General features: G+C 44.9%; 1 protein-coding gene across 1 annotated transcript in view; it reads right to left on the bottom strand.

The window, feature by feature from the left end:
- Positions 1–12,643, bottom strand: part of DDC (dopa decarboxylase) — an 81,617-nt gene that overhangs the window by 31,706 nt on the left and 37,268 nt on the right. Inside the window, exons 6-7 of the mRNA XM_003407138.4 lie at positions 9,738–9,804; positions 3,352–3,446 (exon numbers count right to left, since the gene is read on the bottom strand). Of these exons, the coding sequence (XP_003407186.2) occupies positions 3,352–3,446; positions 9,738–9,804 (162 nt within the window). The remainder of the gene's footprint in view (positions 1–3,351; positions 3,447–9,737; positions 9,805–12,643) is intronic.

Here is a 12,643-nt window from a genome sequence, read left to right as displayed (position 1 = left end):
ACAGTACATGAATCTTGATGCATTTTTAATCGGGGAAGATACTCAGTTCTACTTTTTTTTTTTTAACTGTGGTAAATACATAGGTAATGAAACAGAAGAGTTCTACTTTCGCTTAAGAAATTAAAAATTATTAATATTTTATCTCACACACTTTTAAATTTGCACAGTGTAAAGTCACATAAAATTTATGTACATTATATTTCAAACTACTGGAATATCTGAATAATCAGAACTTTAATTCAGATGGCCATGTTCAGAAATGGCACTGATTTTCGGTAACATGTCCTGTACTTTAAGATTTGCTTTGTCCTGTGAAATACTTTTATCTTTGGTTCCTTCAACTTTATAGCTGGCAAAGTTCCCAGGATATCTGTTTCACTGTGAACCATAGGAGAGTGAAGATTTCATAACTGATCTATGGTAACCAGGGATAACCCCATTCTTCATTTAGTTGATTGGTTCTTTTACCAACATTGCTTTAATATAGCAACTGCTTTTGCTATTTAATTAAACTTTCCTTTGTTTTCAGAGAAACTGTACAATGTTCAAGTTTGTTGTTTTCCTAACAGTTACAGGTTCTCTTGCTGGTAGATTATGGGTGGCAGTTACAAGCAACTTGCTCCAGTTTCACCCATCAATATTGTCAAGGAGAAAATAAGATTTCAGCTACCGAGAGCCACAAAGGAGGACACTCTGAATTTTCTCTGAGCTGTCCTAAAGGATGATTTCTTACATTTTCCAAAATATATGCCCTTGTCTGTCATCTGACTGAAGAACAGGACTTGAGTCTACCTGAAGGGCCAGGGATTTGGCCACAGGATCGAATCCATAATTGCAGCAGAATTCACGTCAGCAGCCTTTGCAAAACCCCATCCTGAGTCAGCCTCCCGGTGGGAAACCTCTAAGTCTCTCCTCCTGAGTAACCCCAAGACTTGTAACCCCTTCTCTGTTTGAGGAATGAGCACCGAGGAGGCAACAAGGACAAGGGGCCAGGTCAGCGTTGTGGGGACATTTGTTCATCTGATGCCTACTTTCCATGTCGATCCCCTCTGGAGGTGCAGACTCATTTCCTCCCAGGCTTCAATAAAAGTAATATTTAGAAAGAGACCGGAAATTACAGTGAGTTTCATTTGTTGATAAAAGGAGACAAAAGGTTAAAGAAGAGCTTTGTTTGCTAAGAATTTTATTAGTTCCCTCCTATGGGGCCGATCTGTTTAAATTTCTTTCATTACCCAACAGTGATATTTTCCTCCTGCTGACTAAGAGAAAGGCTCTTATCTGTGAGGGTTGGGCTTCAACAGGATATTACAGCCCCTTATCTGAGCCACTGAGCAGCCAGGTCCTCAGCCAGGCAAGGAGACAGAGTTGGGAACAACAAGGCAGGAAAAATTGAAATGACTCATTGTTGGGCATGAAACACTGTCTGCTGCTGATAGGATCTAGTCAAATGCCCATCACTGGGGTGGTCTGGCAATTAGGCACTTTCCCTATGAAAGATGAAACTTCACATTGTCAGCTTACTGGGAAGAGAACAGTGGGAAAAGATCATGAAATCCTAAACCTGATTCCTAGAGTGAGAAAAACCATCTAGCACTGGTCCTAGGCCTTAAGGAGGCATCTGAATTCCAGATGAGCCCGTAGCCCTTCCTTTGAAACTGTCCAGGGACCAACATACCAAGGGATTTATATTATCTATTGAATAAAAGGTACATATAAGCATGGGGATCTCTTATGTATTTCCCAGCACCAAACACCTGCAAAACTAGCTGTCAGCAATGAGTTGTAGAGTGCTGGGCACTAGAATCATGTTATCAGAATTCCTATATCCTTCCACCCCAATACTTATATAGGACTTAGGAAACTCCATTTTACCCCCAAGGGTTGAACTAAGTCCTAGTATGGGTTAAGTAAATGTTCATTAAAAAAAAAAAAAAACCTGTTGAATGAATGAGTAAATGAATAAACAAATGGATACGATGGCTATATAAATCAGAATGCTACTTTATTCATTTCTCACAGGGGACGATCCTTTCCAAAGATTGAGATATCTGTATTGTATACCTATCATGCCTACTATAGCATTATGAGGAGTTAAATTAGCATTTGGAAGATTATTTGGCAGGCATGACATGAGAGCAAAGAAAGGTTTTTGAGGGACAGTTTCTCCAGGCCCTGGTGAAAAATAATAATAGGGTCTAATGCAGTCATAGTACTTACTGTGTGCCAGACACTGTTTTAAAGCCCTTTAAATATGATGAATGCATCTAATCTTTACAAAGGAAGATTTAATAATGATACCACAAAAGAGGTATCGTTACTAAATCCATTCTAGGAGGCATAAAGAGGAGAACTAACTTGCCCAATGTTAACCAGCTAGGCCTGAGGGAAAAGCTGGGATTCAAATGAGAAGGTCTAGTGCCAAAGTCTATGCCCTTAATTGCTGTGCCATATGTGAGTGAAATTCCCTGTCCCAAAGCAGAAAGCCTTTCTTAGCTGGCCCAAGGCCACTATCCCCCAGCCTAGCATCTCCTTCCTGGACACACGGCCAATGCTCGCCTCTCTGGATCCTTTCTTCCATTTGTATCTGAGTTGCCAGGGAGGAACTTCCTGTCCTTGGAGCTACCACCAGCAATGAAATCCTGCCAAAGTCTGAGAGTACAGATCACAACCCATCAATAAGGTCATTTCTCTGTGTTAAGTCTGTGCAATTTTACAGAGTCGTGGTCAATAATTTTCATTGCTATTTCTCAATAATTTTGATGGCTATTGCAGGTGTTTTAGTCTGGCATTACAGTCCATATCTTACAATTTCCAGAAGAGGCAGAAGACATTTAAATGCATTGGCAGCTGCTCGCTCAATATTGGTTAAAACGAACAGCATGTCAGGACGTCACGATCACATTGAATCAGACTGTATGGAATTTCAAGTTGGTAATTTAAATTACACCTCGAACTGAAATCTTGTAAGATTTTACTCTGTCGCTAAACATTTTCCCACAGTTCTATATGCTAAAATCTATCCTATCAACCTTGCCCAGGGTTTATTTAGAATCAGTAATAGCTGCAAACATCAAGGGTGTTTGTAGAAGGCAGGCTGGATGTCAGGGGAAGATTCTCAGCCCCTGTCATGGGGATGTATAATTTCCAATAATCATGGGGACTGGTTTGAAAACAATTTGCAGGAACACTACCACCACAGTGAAATGTCAAATGTCACAGTCTTATAAAACGAGATGTCACTGATGACAACGTGCTTTCAAAAAATCACCTTTCATCTGTAAACTTTCATCTAAAGCAAAATAACTAAATAAATAAATCGCCTTACTAAAGGTCAAAAAGCGTAGTACTCACCTCCACCCCGTTCAGAAGGTGCCGGAATTCAGGGCAGATGAAAGCGCTGCCCGCATAGGCGGCATCGATGTGCAGCCACATGTTCTCCCGGTTACCTGGAATCCAGAAGCCACTCGTGAGTTCTCAAAGAGTGCCCTTCTCACCAGGAGTCTGACACCCACCCCTCACCCCCAGGACCCTCCTTGCAGCTTGTAAATGACTAGATCCCCAAAGGAGTCTGGCCATCTGAAAACAATGAAATTGATGAGAGGGTTGTGTCCTATTGGCCCCAGATGATGTCTGGTACATACCAGGTGGTCAGTGATGCTTAGAAAATGACCTAAATGGAATCAGTCGCAGCCTTTGATGTTCAAGGGTGAGCCTCAAGGCTCTGTATACCTTTAACACACACTCTAATGCCGCCATGCTTACTCACCCAGATTTTATACCAGTTATACCACTTTTCCATCCTCCCCCATCTCATTCACCTGGAATCCGACTGTGCCCCGGTTCTCTCAGCTCACCCATTCTAAACGTGCGTCCCTGCAAATGTCTTTTGAGGAATGGTCAGGTACATCATCCACACCGACCACTGCAGTCTATCATAGCCCCTGCCATCCCTACCATGAAGAGGGTTAACCCTTGAGTTTATGCCACCTTCAATCTTCTGCTCCTTTCATGCCTATGGTTTCTGTTTTCAGACCGTACTGTAACAGCCTTGAGGGCAGGGCCACATCTTAATTTGGAACATTTAAGCTATTTAAGCATGCTTCCTCAATCAGGCCTATCTAGGCTCAGCTCCTGCCTCTCATCACTTAGCAGCCATATGCCCTCATCTACCTGTGCCACACCTCATTCTGCTCACAGGCAAGATGGAGCTGAAGACAGTACCCATGACTTTGAAGATTAAACGAGATAATGTTCATAACGTGCTTATCACAGCATTTCCATAGAGTTCATGAGAAATAACGTGATTACTGTGATGAGCCACACCTTCTGCCCCAGGCACATGGAAGACTCATGAAATATGTAAGAGTTAAAATTGGAAAGGTCTCAGCACTGAAGTGGCCATTCTTCCCCCTTACAGGGGAGGAGGCTGATGCCTGGAGTCCGGTGCCAAAGGCATGCAGTGGTATGTGTCAGCGTCAAAACCAAAACCAAATCACTACTGTCGAATAGATTCCAACTAATAGAGACCCCATAGGGTTTCCAAGGCTGTAAATCTTTATGGAAACAGGCTGCCAATCTTTCTCCCTTGGAGCTGCTGGTGGTTTCGAACTGTTGACCTTTCAGTTAGCAGTCAAACACTTTAAACGTTGCACCACCAGGGCTCCTTATCAAACCTACCAAATACGTTCAAAGGATGGGTGAATTCATTGCTCATTTTTTCATACATGATGCTTATTAACCAGTGTGTGGGAGTGTTAAAGAGTGCTACGGAATTCTGAGCTCTGTAGATAAAAGATGCAAAAGGCATATCAATTTGATCTTCAGGAGTGAAGGGATTCAAGCTCTCAGTCGGATCAAGATTAAATGTGTTCAGAGGTGTGGGAGGTGACCAGGCTAGGGTTCAGAAGGCAAGAGTTAAGGTCCAGGGTAGGGGCTGAGTAATGTAAGCACATTTTATGCAAGAAGGGTATCTGGGGTCATCACCTTGCATGGAATCAGTCTCCTCTGGGGCTCATGTAACCCTACATGGATGCAGCCATGAGCCAGGAGGAGCACAGAGACTTAGGATGCTTAGGAATATCTCCCTGAGGCCTCACAGGGAAATGATGGAATGAGGCCACTGCTGTATCTTAGAGGCGTTGTGGAGTAAATAGAAACTTCAGATTCACTTATAAGATGTGCCTAACATTTCAAAGAGATTTGGCGCTTTCTGTGTGGCTGTCTGAGCTGCCTCTGGTAAGAAAGCTTCATTTGCTGTAAGAGGCCCTTTGGTGGTGTTTGGTAGACAGCAGCTAGATAGTGGTCAGTTCAGGTTGGTGAATGAGGGGACAAGGCAGAGTAAGGCTCCAGGCCTGAGCTACAACATGAGTCAGGGCACATGCAGGCCATTAAGGATGAAGGTCAGAATCTCGAAGAACCTACAAGTGGCAGACAGGGTTGTCTTTCTTCCTGACCCCTTTATTTCCTCCCCCTTTATCCACCACACTTTTGAGGACAGAATGTTTAGTTCTGTTTCAGTTTGTCGCACTGTGGTAGTGCTATGATGCTGGAAGCTATGCCACTGGCATTTCGAATACCAGCAGGATCACCCATGGTGGACTGGCTCCAGAGGAGCTTTCGTACTAAGACCAGGAAAAAAGGTCCTTCAATCTGCTTATGAAAATCAGCCAACCATAACCCTATGGATCACAACAGAACAGTGTTCAATATAGTGCTGGAAGATGAGCCCCGTAAGTTGGAAGACACTCAAAATACACAGTGGCCACAATGATGGCCTTGAGCATACTAAGGATCATGAAGATGGCTCAGGACCGGGCAACTTTTTGTTCCGGTGCGCATGGGGTTGCTATGAGTTGAAGCTGACACAACAGCAATTAACAACTAGCCACCACCCTGTCTGTGCTCTCTGCCTCTTGTAGGTTCTTCTAAATCTGACCTTCCCTCCCATTCTCATGGCCTGATGCCCCCTGACTCATATTGTAGTTCAGGAGGAGGCAATGTCTGGCCATTTAGCACAACCCATCAGCATAGCTGAGCCTCCACCAGGACCCACATGGGAGAGAGGATCTGACCCTGAGCCTCCAGGACAGTGCCAGGCACAAGGCAACACCATAGGGCCCTGTCCCTGCTGCCACTGCAGGATGCATCAGAGGGGCAACAGGGAGAAAAAGATCAAGGGGTCTTAAGTGGGAAGGAACGAGGGGATACCAGGGACATCAGAACTCACAGATGCCACCAGAAGTGAGCTCCATAGGGCGTACCTTGTTCCAGCGGGAGAAGTAAAGGAGCACTCAGCCCCACTTCTGGAACTCTGACTTACATATGATCTGATAATAGTGAAACAAAGGAGCCCTGATCTGATGGCACAGCAGCACTCAGCTGCTAATCGAAAGGTTAGCGGTTGGAACCCACCCAGGGGCTCCGCAGGAGAAAGACCTGTTGATCTGCTCCAGTAAAGGTTACAACCTAGAAAACACTATGGGAACAGTTCTACTCTGTCTTATGGGATGGTTATGAGTTGGAATTGACTCAACAGCACCCAACAACAACAACAATGACAAAACTACTTCTGGATCCCCAAGTATTACAGGTGTCTCTAGGAATCATGCAGACATAGAGACCCCAGAGCATAACCCCTGCCCCGCTCCCGCCAAGAGCAGGCTGAATGGCAATGCCCAGAACAAGGTACACCCAGTTTGGAGGCCAGAAGGCCACCTCCACAGGTAGCATTTTAAATGCCTCCAAGTGGGCAGGAGTGGCCTCCATTCTCCTCCTGGCATTGGCTCCTCAGAACAGAGAATTGCCCCCTGCCTGGTCCTGCTTCTGCTTCTGGGCTCCCTGACAAGCTTCTCCCATCAGCCAGGACCAGCCTTTCTCAGTATTTTCACTCCATACCTCGTGCCTAACTGATTTCAGTAATCTGCTTTTTGTATCTCATCCTCTTCTAAATAAAACCAGCTAGCAATTAGTTGATCTAAGCAGCCAATTTAAACAGTCTCTGGTAAATCACATTAAGTGCACAAAAAAGGAAAGACCTTGCCTAAAGCAGCAATTTGTAGAAAGCCATCCCTTGGCTTATTTTCTTTGTCAAGTGATCGTGGGTGAAAACTCTTCTGAGTTCTTTTAATGGTTTATTCCAGAATATAGAATATGGTCGGCTCTGGCTCTCAGAACAGTCGAATTTGACTGGAAGAAAGCTAAATACTTGGTGACAGTCACATAAGTAGTATCAGATGAGGGAATGTGGGTTAAAAGGTGCTTACTTAACTGTTAAGGCAGCTCCAATGATTATTAAGATAGTTGTCCATGACAACTAAATTAAAAAATAATAATAATAATAACCTGTTGCCGTCAAATCAATTTCAACTCATATTGACCCTATAGGATAGAGTAGAACTGCCCCATAGGATTTCCAAGGAGCTGCTGGTGGATTTGAACTGCCGACCTTTTGGTTAGCAATAGAGCTCTGAACCACTGTACCACAAGGGCTCCTGATAACTAAATACAACTGTCAACATTAACTTCAGTTGTAGACTTTGGCAGTGAACGAAAGGCTTTTGGCATTTGCCCCTGTTGGTTTCCTCAGCACAGCCCCAAAACAGCCTCTGCCTTTGACACCAAACACTTCACAAATCAAGCTCTGCCCATAGTCCACAGACCCAGTGAAGCAGAGGAGGCGCCAGGACAGCAGGAGGCCTGAGCTGGGCCAGCCCAGAAGATCCTGAGCCCTTGAAGACGCCCATGGTCGTCACCTCCCTGTTCTTTCTGGCAAGCAGCCAGAGCTGGCTCAGGGTCAACAGGGACCGTGTGGACTTTGGCCGGAAGAAAACCTCGGCACTTTAAACCTGAGAACTTGGGGAATTGCATCAGCTGACTGCCAGCCAGGACATTCAGTTCTTAGCCCGACATCTGAGTCAAGGAGGACTCGGAGCTGTTTGGCCGAGCTGATGGGGGTTTGTAGCTAATGAGGCCAACACCATGGCCACAGTCCTGGGTAGGCCAGCTCCATCCCTTCTCCCAGGCCTTGCCCATGCACCAGTGCCTCAGCCAGCTATTCTTACAGACATCTGCCACAGGTCCTAGATGGTAGAGTGAAGGGATGCGTGAACTGGCAAACACACCCAAAGCCACTGCCGGAAAGCAAAGCACACATCTCTGATGCTGGTTATAGCATCACCCAGAACAGACACAATACACCATCTTTTGCATAGCATGTTTTTCCTGCATCAACTCATCCTCTGTATGGTCCCTTGGAGGGAAAGGTGATTATTTTCACTGACAACTGTTTTTTTCTCTCCATTTTACAGATGGGGAAAACGAAGCTCAAAGACTTGAAGGTACACAGCATTAAATGGTGGCTCTGGGTGTGGCCCTAGCTTCTCTGCCACCAGTGCCAATGCCCAGCTTATGCCATCAAGCTGCTGAGCCTGGGAACAGGAGGCTATGGCCTGGCAGGAGAGGGCCCTCTCCTCTGAGCATGGTCCACAGGAGATGCTTTGCTTAGGAGAGGTGAGAACATGCTCAGCTTTGGGATCAACTGCTCAGCAGTGTGTGCGAATTATGCACAAGGTCACAGATACAGGCCTAAGGGCCAGGCAGCCTTCATTTAATACCCGAGTCTTTCCAGTGGTGAGCTGGAAGGCAGGTATGCCGGAAAAATCCACTCACGCTTATTCACCACAGCTGTCCAAGCGCTCCCATTCCAGGAGTGACAGAGAGGCAGGGGTTTCATGAGCCCAGGTCCCTGCCCTCACCAATTCTTCCTACCCATGGCCTCCTGAGTCCCCAGAGCCACTTGTGAAAGGTGAAACTTTAGAAATACAGTGAAAGTCCCTGATTCACAGTTTCACCTTCTGCAAACAAAGAAGTATTCTAGTCTCTTTAGGCTCAGGGGCTAACCAAAAAGTCAGCAGTTTAAATCCACCAGTCACTCCTTGAAAACCCTATGAGGCAGTTCTACTCTGTCCTATAGGGTCGCTATGAGTCTGAACTGACTCGATGACAACAGGTTTGGGAAAACCCAAGTGCTTTTACTGAGGGAGGGACAAGGTGAGACTGACCCAGCAAAACAATGGAATTGACAGATGGTCTTTTGGAGAAATCTATTTTTATTATGTTGATTTGTTTAATTAACTTAAGTAATTTCAAAAAGGCTAAAAAGAAAAGGCTAAATAGAATGGAATAATTCCTATGTCATGTATACAAGAGTACTCACTCCACAGTTTTGAAAAGTTTGTTCTCAGTAGAGCCAACATATCCTTGCAATTTCGTATCACCGTTATATTGCTGGCCAGTTTTTTTTTTTTTTCTTATAAATAGTGTACAGGTATAGCTAAGCTCAGTAGTCCCTGGGTGGTACAAATTGTTAACGTGCTCAGCTGTTAACCAAAAAACTGAAGGTCTGAGTCCACCCAGTCCTGGTGATCTACTTCTGAAAAATCAGCCAGTGAAAATCCTGTGGAGTATGGCTTTACTGTAACAAACACGGGGTTGCCATGAGTCAGAGCTGACTCCATCGCAAATTAAAAAAAAAAAAGTCAGCTCCTGTCCAATTTGCCCAAATTCCTAGTCATGGAGCTCAAATTAATGAGGTTTCTGATACTGCAAAAACAAAGCAAGTTTGGCAAACCACTGTGATATTAATTTAATGAGGAGGAGCAGGACAGCCTGAAGAGGAAAGTCTGCTAAATTCCCCACGTGAGAAAATTTTCCAAAAGAAAATCTAATCGGATACTTACAGATAGGACCCACTTCTAACACATTATCAAATGAGCAGCAAGATGTGGTCCCCAGTGTAGCAACCACCTGGAGAGTAAAAAGCAGACACCCTTTTAGTCCCCATGTATTGGTGTAATTTCTGCACCCACCGCCACTGCCCAGGGTCTAGCACAGAGCCTTGAACATGGTGCTCAATGAGCACCTTCTAAACAGAGATGTAAGCCTCCTGATGCACATTTAATCGTTGATGAAAAACATCATAACAGGTTCAGAGAAACAGAGTTTCAGACTGAAAACTCAGCTGTGAGTTACAAACATGCATTTGTAAGAGATTTCCCACCATGTCTTGCAGCAGAAATGAAGCACTTCACCACACCGCCTACATCAGCTATTCCTATATTCTACTTTATTAATGGAGCCCTGTTAGCACACTGGCTACGAGCTCGGCAGCTAACCAAAAAGTTGGCAGTTTGAATCTATCAGCTACTCCTTGGAAACCTTTGGGGCAGTTCTAATTATTAATTATAAAAAAAAAAACACTATAGGCATATATAATTTGAATATAAGAATAGACTTCCTACTCCAGAGTAGGAAGTCTGGTTGCTTTTACTGAGGTTGGGGTGTGTGTGTGCAGAGTAGAAACCAAGCACACCAGAAATCATGTGTGCTCCAGCAAGACTCAGTTGTTCAAACATTTCTGGAATGCATCTTTTAGAACAGCCTTTGAGGTCAACTAAGAGCCACACCAAGACTTTGACCAAGAATATTCCTCACTAGATTTGCTCTGCTGCAGTCCTCTCTCTGAATGATACTGTTCTCCAAAATTAAATTAATCCTCAAAAGAAGAAAATTTCTTCTCATTAGAAAATGAGAAAGTGTTACCATCTTTGAAAGGAATTTTTCCAAGAAAGCTTTGAGTGTTGTTGGTTGCAAAACTGGAAAGTGTGGGCCAGAATAGCTATTGTAACCTGACCCTACAAACGCCAATAAATTTCCATTAGTCAGAAAAGACTGCCTCAAACTAGCCCAAGCCAGATTTGGCCCGCCCTGCATGCGCAGAAGTGCCAGCTGTGACCCTTAGTCGACCTCAACAGAGGATGCAGCAACAGGTGGAACAAATCGGAAGGAAAATCATCACCCAGACCCCATTCTGAAGTGAGAAATCTGACAAGAACCATGCCACCTCCTGTTGCCTGGCTGCCATAATTCCTGCAATGTCTTCCCAACATATTCCTTCTAGAATTTTCCTTCCCCAGTACACCTGTATGGCTGCCATCTTGCTGCCTAAAACACATATAAGCCCTTTTTCCCCATAGCTTGGGGAGTTGGATCTGAGGAACTTCTTCCTGGCTCTTTGCTCTGCGCATTGCAATGAAGTTACTTTCTCTTTCTCAAAGACCAGTGCCCAGATCATTGGCAAGTCTGAACGTGCTGGACAGGACCCATCTTCCTGGATTCAGCAACACCATGGTATTTTCAATCACCTCATATACATGAGAAAGCTGGACAATGAATAAGAAGAATTAATGTATGTGAATTGTGGTGTTGATGAAGAATACTGAATATACCATGGACTGACTGCCAGGAAAATGTCCTGTCTTGGGAGAAGTCTGTCTTGGAAGAAGTACAGCCAGAGTGCTCCTTGGAAGTGAGGATGGCGAGACTTCGTCTCACGTAGTTTGGACATATTATCAGGAGGGACCAGTCCCTGGAGAAGGGCATCATGCTTGGCAAGGTAGAGTGTCAGCAAAGAAGAGGAAGACCGTCAACAAAATGGATTGATACAGTGGCTGCAACAATGGGCAGCGGTTGTGAGGATGGCACAGGACTGGGCGGTGCTTTGTTCTGTTGTACATAGGGTCTCTATGAATTGGAACCAACTCAATGGCACCTAACAACAACAACAACTCTAGTTCCAGGAGCGCCCTTTGGTGTAATGGCAACCACACACATTGAACCCCCACGGTCGGCCTCACCCACCAGACCCTGGATGCTCTTGAAGCCAGGCTTTGTGTCTTATTTCTCTTCGCATTGCTAGGAACTTGCACTTTGCTGAACACAGAAGAGGTGCTGAAAAATATTTGTTGAATTGAAAATCTCCAAATAATCTTTTTTTTTTAAAGGCATAGCCTCTTTACAAAACCGAAGAGTATAATTGATTCATTGATGCACTGCCTGGATTTCTCCTGAGTTGTAACAAGAGTGTGAAAATCAATTCTTGCAACCTTTATTGAGCCCCCACTGAGATATCAGCAACACTATGTGCCTGAGAATAGAGATGGCCTTCGGGCTCTGTTTCACCCATGACAGCCTGCATTTGATCTAAACAACAAATTTGCCTCTCAGAGAGTCAAAGTGCTCTTGCCAAGGTAGCCTTGTGTCTACCCTCTGGTTGGCTCCACCTGCTAGGCCCACAGCCCTGGCTCTGACCTGGGGGAGATACCTGAGACTGCTTCTCAGAGCACATGAGCCCTGCCCAGAGCACAGAGAGGATCTACACCCAGTTGCAGGAAGTGGTCCCAAAGTTGGTCCTGTTAGGACTTGCTCTATTACAGGGGTGCGCTCAAAGGGAGCTCAGTCCTTAAGGGGCTACTGTCAGCATGGCAGGGGCAAGCATTGAAGCCATGCGTTTGGAGCAAGAAGGCCTGGGTTGGAGACATCCCTATGGTGCGTTTTAGCACCTCTGGGCTTCTGTATTCTCAATTACTACAAATGTGTTGGGCATAGTACCTCCTAGTCTGTAAGTCCCCAATGGACTTGGATGTCACACACCGCCACATCTCCCTTGGTGCCCAGTCTCCTTCTCTCCACACCTCTGTGTATGCTCTCCCTGTTACAGCGTCAAACATTCTCCACACTGACTTTATCATTTAGTGGGAATTCAAATCAGCGTGTGATTTCTCTCTGGAATTTGCCATTTAGGCTG

This window comes from Loxodonta africana, chromosome 8 (genome assembly GCF_030014295.1).
Source record: "Loxodonta africana isolate mLoxAfr1 chromosome 8, mLoxAfr1.hap2, whole genome shotgun sequence".
NCBI classification, from domain to species: Eukaryota; Metazoa; Chordata; class Mammalia; order Proboscidea; family Elephantidae; genus Loxodonta; species Loxodonta africana.
The sequence above is the reverse complement of the archived record's forward strand: the minus strand, read 5'-3'. Positions and strand labels throughout refer to the sequence as shown.